The sequence below is a fragment of the Pseudophryne corroboree genome, chromosome 7 (genome assembly GCF_028390025.1).
Source record: "Pseudophryne corroboree isolate aPseCor3 chromosome 7, aPseCor3.hap2, whole genome shotgun sequence".
Lineage (NCBI taxonomy): Eukaryota > Metazoa > Chordata > Amphibia > Anura > Myobatrachidae > Pseudophryne > Pseudophryne corroboree.
In genome coordinates, this window is record NC_086450.1 from 475,767,629 (window position 1) to 475,778,633 (window position 11,005).

The 11,005-nt window shown below is 43.9% G+C and overlaps 1 protein-coding gene across 1 annotated transcript; it reads left to right on the forward strand.

Annotated features, from left to right (window-relative positions):
- Positions 1–8,830: 8,830 nt before the first annotated feature.
- On the forward strand, positions 8,831–9,730 carry LOC134944350 (taste receptor type 2 member 8-like). The gene has a single exon (XM_063932931.1). The coding sequence runs from the start codon at positions 8,831–8,833 to the stop codon at positions 9,728–9,730; it is 900 nt and encodes a 299-aa protein (XP_063789001.1).
- The last annotated feature ends 1,275 nt before the right edge of the window (positions 9,731–11,005 follow it).

Consider the following 11,005-nt stretch of genomic DNA (forward strand, 5'->3'; position numbering starts at 1 on the left):
TACAGTAATCCTGCTGTATAATTCCAGCAATCCTGCTGTATAATTCCAGTGGTACTGGCGCATAATTCCAGTAATCCGGCCGTATAATTCCAGTAATCCGGCCGTATAATTCCAGTAATCCTGCTGTATGATTACAGTAATCCTGCCGTATAATTCCAGTAATCCTGCCGAATAATTCCAGCAATCCTGCTGTATAATTCCAGTAATCCTGCCATATAATTACAGTAATCCTGCTGTATAATTACAGTAATCCTGCTGTATAATTCCAGCAATCCTACTGTATAATTCCAGTGGTACTGGCGCATAATTCCAGTAATCCTGCCGAATAATTCCAGCAATCCTGCTGTATAATTCCAGTAATCCTGCTGTATAATTACAGTAATCCTGCTGTATAATTCCGGCAATCCTGCTGTATAATTCCAGTGGTACTGGCGCATAATTCCAGTAATCCTGCCATATAATTCAAGTAATCCTGGCGTATAATTCCAGTAAACCTGCTGTATAATTCCAGTAATCCTGCTGTATAATTCCAGTAATCCTGCTGTATAATTCCAGAAATCCTGCTGTATAATTCCAGTGGTACTGGCGCATAATTCCAGTATACCTGCTGTATAATTCCAGTAATCCTGCCGTATAATTCCAGTAAACCTGCCGTATAATTCCTGCCGTATAATTCCAGTAATACTACCGTATAATTACAATAATCCAGCTGTATAATTACAGTGGTACTGCCGTATAATTCCAGTAATCCTGCTGTATAATTACAGTGGTACTGGCGTATAATGCCAGTAATCTTGCCGTATAATTACAGTGGTACTGCCGTATAATTACAGTAATCCTGCTGTATAATTTCAGTGGTACTGACACAAAATTCAAGTAATCCTGCCACATAATTCCAGTAATACTGCCATATAATTCCAGTATTCCTGCCATATAATTCCAGTAATCCTGCCGTATAAATCCAGTAATCCTGCCGTATAAATCCAGTAAACATGCTGTATAATTACAGTAGTACTGACATATAATTCCAGTAATCCTGCCATATAATTCCAGTAATCTTGCCATATAATTCCAGTGGTACTGGCATATAATTCCAGTAATCCTGCCGTATAATTCCAGTAATCCTGCTGTATAATTCCAGTAATCCTGCCGTATAAATCCAGTATTCCTGCCGTATAATTCCAGTGATCCTGCCGTATAATTCCAGTAATCCTTCCGTATAATTCCAGTAATCCTGCAATATAATTTCAGTGATATTGCTTTATAATTCCAGAAATCTTGCCGTATAATTACAGTGGTACTGGCGTATATAATTCCAGTAATCCTGCTGTATAATTCCAGTAATCCTGCCGTATAATTCCAGTGATCCTGCCGAATAATTCCAGTGATCCTGCTTTATAATTCCAGTGATCCTGCCATGTTATTCCATATAAATCCATATAATTCTGTATAAATCCAGTCCAGTGGTGCTGCCATATAAATTCAGTGGTGCTGTCCTGTGCTGTATATTATTTACTCCAAATAAAGGGGTTATTAATATTTATTCCTCTCCTGTGCCGCATATTGTGTTATATAACTCCAGAAAATTAATGGAGAACAAAAATTTGGAGGATAAAATAGGGAAAGATCAAGAACCACTTCCTCCTAGTGCTGAAGCTGCTGCCACTAGTCACGACATACAGTAGATGATGAATTGCCATCAACGTCGTCTGCCAAGGCCGATGCCCAATGTGATAGTAGAGGGCATGTAAATTCTAAAAAGCCAAAGTTCAGTAAAAAGACCCAAAAAAATAAATTGAAATGGTCTGAGGAGAAACGTAAACTTGCCAATATGCCATTTACGGACACGGAGTGGCAAGTAATGGCTAAGGCCCTGGCCTATGTTCATGACTAGTGGTTCAGCTTCACATGACGATGGAAGCTCTCATCCTCCCGCTAGAAAAATTAAAAGAGTTAAGATGGAAAAAGCACAGAAAGTACTGTGTGTTCTAAGATGGTATCACAAATCCCCAAGGAGAGTCCAAGTGTGTCGGCGGTTGTGATGCCTGACCTTCCCAACAATGGATGGGAAGAGGTGGCTCTTTCCACCATTTGCATGCCCCCTGCAAGCTGGAAGGAGCACCCACAGTCCAGTTTCTGATATTCAAATTGAAGATGTCACTATTGAAGTACACCAGGATGAGGATATGGGTGTTGCTGGCGCTGAGGAGGAAGTTGACGATGAGGATTCTTATGGTGATGTGGTTTGTTTAAATGAGGCACCGGTGGAGACACCTGTTGTCCATGGGATGAAGAAGCCCATTGTGATGCTTGGGCAAAATATCAAAAATGCCACCTCATCGGTGTGTAATTATTTCTCCACAAATCCAGACAACAGGTGTCAAGCCATGTGTTGCCTCTGTCAAACTGTAATAAGTAGGGGTAAGGACGTTAACCACCTAGGAACATACTCCTTAATACGTCACCTGCAGCGCATTTATCAGAAATCAGTGTCAAGTTGTGAAACTTTGGGTAAGAGCGTTAGCAGTCCACTGACACCTAAATCCCTTCTTCTTCTTGTACCCAAACTCCTGCAAGCCAGGGCCGGCTCTTCCGCTAGGCAGCTTTAGACAGTTGCCTAGGGGAGACAGGACCTGAGGGGGCGGCTTGCTGAGGCTGCCTGGAAAAGGTGGTGGACACCTTGTTGTCACACCAGTGACAGCCACCGCAACCCTTCCAGGGCCCTATCTTACAATAACAATGCCGCCAAGTGATCCCATATTGCAGTCACCAGCTACAGCTCTGCCCGGCACAGGCCATAACTTTGACAGTTGCTGGAGTCCTGGCCGGGGGTGATGTGCAGCACTGCCCTTCATTCCAGATTCCTCCTAGGCTACTCAGTCCCAACTCTGCATCGCAGCCCGCAGGTAAGGTGGCTGCAGAGTGCACTGTCTGCATTTGATAAGGGAAGTACAGGAGAGCAGCAGCCTGTGTGGGGTGTAAATGAGCCCAGGCATGCACACAAATGGGGCAACAGCAAATGAGCCACAGTATGCACACAGATAGCGGGGGGATAGAACCGCAGCCATTTAACAGAGTGTGCAAGGTGGAGGGGTGGGGCGAAGCAACAGGCACCCACACAGACATGGGAGGTGGGGCGAAGAGAGCAGCCATGCAACAGATTGGGGGTGGGGAACAGCAGCAGCATGCACATTGGATCGGTGGGGGGGATAGAGCAGCTGCCATGCAATAGACTTGAGGGGTGGGTAGGGGGGAAGGGGCAGTAGGAAGTAGTTTTGCCTATGGTGCCGAGGAACCTTGCACCGGCCCTGCTGCAAGTCACACCACCAACTCCCTCAACGTCAACTTCCTCTTCAGTCAGGAACGTCAGTAGTTCTGCAGGCCATGTCACTGGCAAGACTGAGGAATCCTCTCCTAACCGGGATTCCTGAGTAGGATCCTTGAGTTGTACGCCTGCTGTTGCTGCCGCTGCTATTGTTGCTGCTGGGAGTCGATCGTCATCCCAGAGGGGAAGTCAGAAGACCACTTATACTACTTCCAGTAAGCATTTGACTGTCCAACAGTCCATTGCGAGGAAGATTAAATATCACAGCAGTCATCCTGTTGCAAAGCAGATAACTGAGGCCTTGACACTTATGTTGGTGTTAGACGTGCGTCCGGTATCTGCCATTAGTGCAGTGGGATTTAGACAATTGATGGTGGTATTGTGTCCCCGGTACCAAATCCCATCTAGATTCCACCTCACTAGTCAGGCGATACTAAGAATGTTCAGAGACATCAGAAAAAGTGTCGCCAGTGTCCTAAAAAATGCGGTTGTATCCAATGTCCACTTAACCACGGACATGTGGACAAATGGAACAGGGCAGACTCAGGACTATATGACTGAGACAGCCCACTGGGTATATGTATTGCCTCCTGCAGCAACAACAGCAGCAGAGGCACGAGTAGCAGCTTCTCGCAAATCCGAACTCGTTCCTAGGCAGGCTACACTGTGTATCACCACTTTCCGTAAGAGGCACACTGCTGACAACCTCTTACGGAAACTGAGGGACATCATTGCGCATAGGCTTACCCCACTTAGACTCTCCTGGGGATTTGTGATATCGGACAACGCCACCAATATTGTTCGTGCATTACAACTGGGCAAATTCCAGCACGTCCCATGTTTTGCACATACAATTAATTTGGTGGTGCAGAATTTTTTTAAAAATGACAGGGGTGTACAGGAGATACTGTCGGTGGCCCAAAAAATTGTGGGCCACTTTTGACATTCTGCCACTGCGTGCCGAAGACTGGAGCACCAGCAAACACACCTGAACCTGCCCTGCCATCAATTTAAGCAAGAGCTGGTAACGAGGTGGAATTCAACTCGTTATGCTTCAGAGGATGGAGGAACAGCAAAAGGCCATTAAAGCCTATACATCCACCTACGATATAGGCAAAGGAGGGGGAATGCACCTGACTCAAGCACAGTGGAGAATGATTTCCGTCTTGTGCAAGGTTCTCCAACCCTTCGAACTTGCCACACATGAAGTTAGTTCAGATACTGCTAGCTTGAGTCAGGTCATTCCCCTCATCAGGCTTTTGCAGAAGCAGCTGGATAAATTAAAGGAGGAGCTAAGACGGAGCGATTCCGATAAGTATGTGGGACTTGTTGATGGAGCCCTTCATTTGCTTTGCCAGGATTCAAGGGTGGTCAATCTGTTGAAATCAGAGCACTACATTTTGGCCATCGTGCTCGATCCTAGGTTTAAAGCCTACGTTGTATCTCTCTTTCCGGCAGACACAAGTGTGCAGAGGTGCAAAGACCTGCTGGTGAGTAAATTGTCAACTCAAGCAGAATGTGACCCGTCAATAGCTCCTCCTTCAATTTCTCCCGCCACTGGGGCTGCAAGGGAAAGGATAAGATTTCCTAGCCCACCTGCTGGCTGTGATGCAGGGCAGTCAGGAACGAAAGCTGACATCTGTTCTGGACTGAAGGACCTGCCAACGATTACGAACAGGTCTACTGTCACTGCATATGATTCTGTCACCATTGAAGGAATTGTGGAGGATTATATGAGTGACAGCATCCAAGTAGGCATGTCAGACAGTCCATATGTATACTGGCAGGAAAAAAGCAATTTGGATGCCCTTGCACAAACTGGCTTTATTTTTCCTACAGTAAGTTGCCCCCCCACTCCAGTGTGTACTCCGAAAGAGTGTTTAGTACAGCTGGTAACCTTGTCAGCGATTGGTGTAGGAGGTTACTTCCACAAAATGTGGAGAAGATGATGTTTATCAAAATGAATTATAAATTCCTCCAGGAAGACCTTGACCAGCAATTGTCTCCGGAAAGTACACAGGGACCTGTGATTGTGGATTCCAGTGGGGACGAATTAATACTCTGTGAGGAGGGGGATGTACAGACTGAAAAGGGTGAGGAATCGGAGGATGAGGATGAGGACAACATGCCTGTCTAGAGCCAGTTTGTGCAAGGAGAGATTGATTGCTTCTTTTTTGGTGTGTGTGAGTTTGAGTTTAGTACCCCCCAGGTCTGGTGTGACTGGGCTACCTTGGGGTAGCATGCCATAATATTTATTTAGCACTTATGTAACACTCCTATTTTTCCACTAACATTACTCTTTTGAGTATTTTATTAACACCCTTATTTTTGTATCACTTTCTAACCCATAGCTTCTGCTTCTTTCTTATTAACACATATTAACACTTTAGTATTTCAATGGTATGCTGCCCTAGGGTGGTCGGGCCTGAGCCAACTTTGTGAGGGTCCACGCCCTGGACTTATTCTTAGTTAGGGACCTCCAGTAATAGAGTAGCCGTGAAGTGGCCTGGAGGCTTATCATATCTTTTGCAAAACATATGTAACGAAGAGCTCTACATTTTCTATTATTACATAGTATATAGTTCTTCTTATTAACAGCCAGCAGAGTGCGTGGGAAAAATCCCTTTGTTTTTCTTGTCTAGAGTAACCCCCTCCCGCAGCACCAGAGGAATGTTACCAGCTTGATTAGAGCAGTTTGACATTATTTATTGCAGTTCAGTGAGGCATAGATGGAGCCAGCATTAGGAGGGCATGCTGGGTCCTGTGGTGCCATTTGGAGGATACAGGGGTGCCTACAGGTAAGATAGCTCTCAATCTGGATATGTTTTGTATGTGCCATTATCATGTGGCCATACATTAAGCAATTGTTATGACCCATAGTGGATGTTATTATTATTATTATTATTATTATTATTATTATTAATATTATTATTATTTTTATTATTATAATTATGCTGTGTGTGACTTTGGGGAGTGGTACCCCCCAGGTCTGGTGTGACTGGGCTTCCTTGGGGTAGCACGTCATAATATTTATTTAGCACTAGAGATGTGCACCGGACATTTTTCGGGTTTTGTGTTTTGGTTTTGGATTCGGTTCCGTGTCCGTGTTTTGGATTCGGACAAGTTTTGGCAAAACCTCCCTGAAAAATTTAACCAATGGTGGGAACTTTGTGGTCAGCGGTGAGGTCACTTTCGGTCAACCGCTGACTACAAAGTTCCCACCATTGGTTATAATGGAGCGCATAGGCGCTACATTGTAACACTGCCGTGTGCCGCCTGTCAGACAGTACAGGAGCACACAGCCGATCAGGAGGGTGCCACAACGTGGCGCTCCCTGATTGGCTGAAGAAACCCACTTAGACATCAGTCAGAGGGGGTTTCTGGCATTCGGGGAAAGGGGTCCCATGTGAAAACATGGGTCCCCTTTCAGTTCGTGGTCGGGTGTCCCGTTTTTTTATTTTTACAAGTACGTGGATTACAAATGGCTTATCCGAGGAGCCCTCTACACTGGATTTGGTGAGTAGGATTTTTTCAACAGGTACACCATGGATTCTACTGGAGAAGGGGACCGACTCTCGTGTGAACATAAGGTAAGTATGTGTATATGGTGGTGTGTATGTATGCATTAAAGTTATACTTTCAAGGTGTGTGTGTAATGTCTTTATTGGGGTATTTTTTTAGTAGTAGTACTACAGGTACCAGCGGGCCCGGTTTTCCGTCACATGCTGGTACTTGTGGTTCTCCAAGTACCAGCTTGCGGGGGAGGCTTGCTGGGACTTGTAGTACTGCTACTAAAAACAATATTCATTACTTTCAACAAAGGCTATCAGCCCCCCATCCGCAGCCCATTGGATGGGGGGGACAGCCTCGGGCTTCACCCCTGGCCCTTGGGTGGCTGGGGGGGGACCCCTTGATTGAAGGGGTCCCCACTCCCCCAGGGTACCCCGGCCAGGGGTGACTAGTTGGATATTTGATGCCACGGCCGCAAGGCACTGTATAAAAGTGACCCCCGGCTGTGGCATTATCTGTCCAGCTAGTGGAGCCCGGTGCTGGTTTCAAAAATACGGGGGACCCCTACGCTTTTTGTCCCCCATATTTTTGGAACCAGGACCAGGCGCAGAGCCCGGTGCTGGTTGCTTAAATATGGGGGAACCCCTGTCAATTTTTTTCCTATATTTTTGCAACCAGGGCCAGCTCAAAGAGCCCGAGGTTGGTTTGGCTTAGGAGGGGGGACCCCACGCAATTTTTTTTTTAAGTTTAAACATTTTTTTTTTTATTACAAGGTGCACAATGAAGCCCTGCACGGATCTCTCAGATCCGGCCGAGATTCATTGTATTAAAGTCGGCAGTGTTTTACAAGTCACTCACGTAAAACACTGCCGAAAAAAACGAATGACATCGACATCGGAAAAAACGAAAATGCAGAATACGGCAGCTTAGTAAATTAGTCGTAATCAATTTAAAAAGTTGCATATTTACACTTTCGATGTCATTCGTGATTGAACTTTGACCTCAAACGGAAAAATACGATTCTTAGTAAATTTACCCCAATGTATCCTTTCTTGGAACAACTTTTCTCCATTTTTATTGTATGTATTACAATACAGATGTGTCTCTTACACTGTTACCCGCGATGCTGAGTGGCGCAGCGTAAGTGGGAAAAGGATTCCACTTCGGAACCTGAGAGTCCTTCGGAACCATCTGAAGTTGGCCAAGGTTCCTGCTGCTTGATGGATTTTATGTTATTGTAACAGTATGGGGGCACCAGGCCAGATCTTCAGTAAAGGGAACCTTTATAATGAATAGCAATTTCTACAAAGGTAGGTGATAATGCTAATTTTCACCTACAGTACTTTTGTAGAAATGAAGTGATCATGAATTGACTCATAGCAATCTGTTGCGATTCATTAGTAACTTTTTCAGAGATTTACTTTTACTATGTTTGGGGACCTATACAATAATACAAAAGATGCCATCATGTTGTGTCTATATCGGCCCATTACAATATTGGTAGCTGATTATGGTTTGTGGAACATATCCCACAAAGACACCAGAACGACTTACAGTAGCAATTGCAGATAATTGAGTCGCCCGCTTGGAGATTTTAATTACGCTATGTAAATCAGTTTTTTCTTCTCCTTATAGGACAACTCATTAAAAAAATTACATTTCGCAAGAACTATACATGGAATTGTATCATTGTTAGCGTGTGTGTAAGGCAAGCACAGACCATTTACATACAGGTATTGACTTCCATCATTTGACCTGTAAATCTATATGTCCTCGTTTGCATGCATGCAAATTTAGGCCATTATGAGGAAATATTACAAGGTCAGGAAAGAGTTTACAGATTGCGAGTCAGTGTCTCCTACGCAGAGGAAACATCAAGTCAATATAAATCTACAAATGTGCTGAGCTGTCCCTGATATTTTTTTGTATCCGGAGGAAGATATACAGTATTATGGACATTCCCGACTGCTGGATATATTCTCGATATCTCTTGACATGGGTAATCTGGATACTGTGACTTTCCTTGTAATATTAGCACTTGAGGCTGTTACTGGATTATTCTCCAATTTCTTTATCATATTCTCACTAACTGGCTGCAAAAGGAGCAATATTGTCACCAGCAACCTCATCCTGATCTCTCTGTGCATTTCTAATGTATTATTTACAATAATAATGACTGCAAACATTCTAATTAACTTAATGTGGCCACAAGTTATACAACAAATTTATGTTTGTCTCTTCATTGATTACACAACCTTGTACATCACTACATCCAGCGTGTGGCTCACAACCATTCTAAGCTGCTTCTACTTTGCAAAAATCGTAGACATTCGGTCCCGCGTGCTGGCATGGGTGAAGAAGAAGATCGATGCGGTTGTCCGAGGGATGATACTAACGGCAGAAATTGTTTCTCTTTGTGGAAGTTTCTTATCACTTCTTATTTGCCCCCAACAACCGGCCCAGCAGAACTCATCTCTAATTGCAGTAAATGTAACATCAGAATCCAATGAACCTAGTCTCAGTTTTATGAACATCGTCCTAATTCTCAACATTCTTCCTGCACTTGTTGCAGTAACATCCACAGCCGGCAGTGCCGGGTACCTCAAGTTGTACGACCGGCAGATGAAGAGGAACATGGCGGCAAATGTTAACATGAATATAAAAGATTATCAAAGTGCTGTTCACACCATGGTGTATCTCATAGCTTTCTATACTTTAATGCTCCTTGTCATGGTAGTTGTTGGACTGGATGTATTTGCTGAGTATAGTTGGGAATACTGGATCTCTATGATGATTCTCTCTTCAATCGGTGCAGTCCAGTCCGCCATTCTTATCCACGGTAACCCTAAGCTACAGCAATCACTGAAATGGATAATAACTCTCTTCTATGTCTGATATGGCTTCAATCTGTGAGATCTGCTATTATATAGAGTATTGCTATATGAGTGACCTTTGCTTGTAGTCATGGTATAAAGTTTGGGGTGTGCATCTAGTAAATGAGATTGGGATATAGAGTAATCAGGTAGAAACAGTGCATGGCTTTCTGACTGGTAGTAACCATTCATGGAGTAAAGCTACATGTAATAATCCCCAACAGAGTATGTTCAGTGTCATTAGTTATAAACAGAAGATTGTATTAGTCAGTTTACTACACGTCTCCAAAGAAAAGATGTCCGTTCATTATAATGATAATTAATACAGATTATATAAACCACATAACTGAATGTTTGCTGCCAACAGTAATAATGAATGTACCAAACGCCTGGGCATAGTTCCACTGAAAACAGTTTAGCAATAACAGACAAAAGTCTGCAAAATGCTAAATACAAGACCAATATTTATTGTAATACTTTAGCAGAAAAAGGTCACCCCAGGAATACATGAGCTTCTCTCAATATTGGTTCAGAAAGGTCTTTCTAAATTGTTCGCACTGGAAACTCTCAAATAAAAAAGGAAGAAAAAACAAAGTAATTTACTACCTCCTGCATTAGACAGACAGGACAGGTCATAAGGTGATCCCCGCCTTACAGTAATGTGATCTGGACCCAGTCTTTTCTCCACCCCTCCTTCAACTGAACTGGCTAGCTACATACCTAATGCCCTTATCCAAAGCATCTTCTTCTTCTCACATCAGAGTGTTATCTCTAGTTACCAATGTCATGTCACGCCCATCCATGCCCACCCTGGTCGCATACGGCATCCCTCAGACTTGTGCCAGCACTGCTACATTGATGTCCTTTGGTGGTGGTGGATGCATGTGGTCATCATTGATTTTTCCACATGATTCCATCTGCCAACCAGATTCCAGCAGCCGTGCACACAAGACCTGTTTAGCCAATAAGCTCTGGAAGTGCACAATTTAAACCATCACCTGAGTCCAGCTCATTGCCAGAACAACTTTCTTCTTCCAGAGAGCAGACTCCTAGTGACTCTCAGCTCTATTCCAGTTTCTGCATCTAATCCTGTCTCCAGTAACCTGCATTCTCAAAGTGCATCTGATCCTGTCTCAAGTGACCTGCATTCACAAGGTACATCTGTATCTGATCCTGTCTCCAGTGACCTGCATTCACAATGATCATCTGCATCTGATCCTGTCTCCGGGGACCTGCATGCACAAGGTGCATCTGCATCTGATCCTGTCTCCAGTGACCTGCATTCACAATGATCATC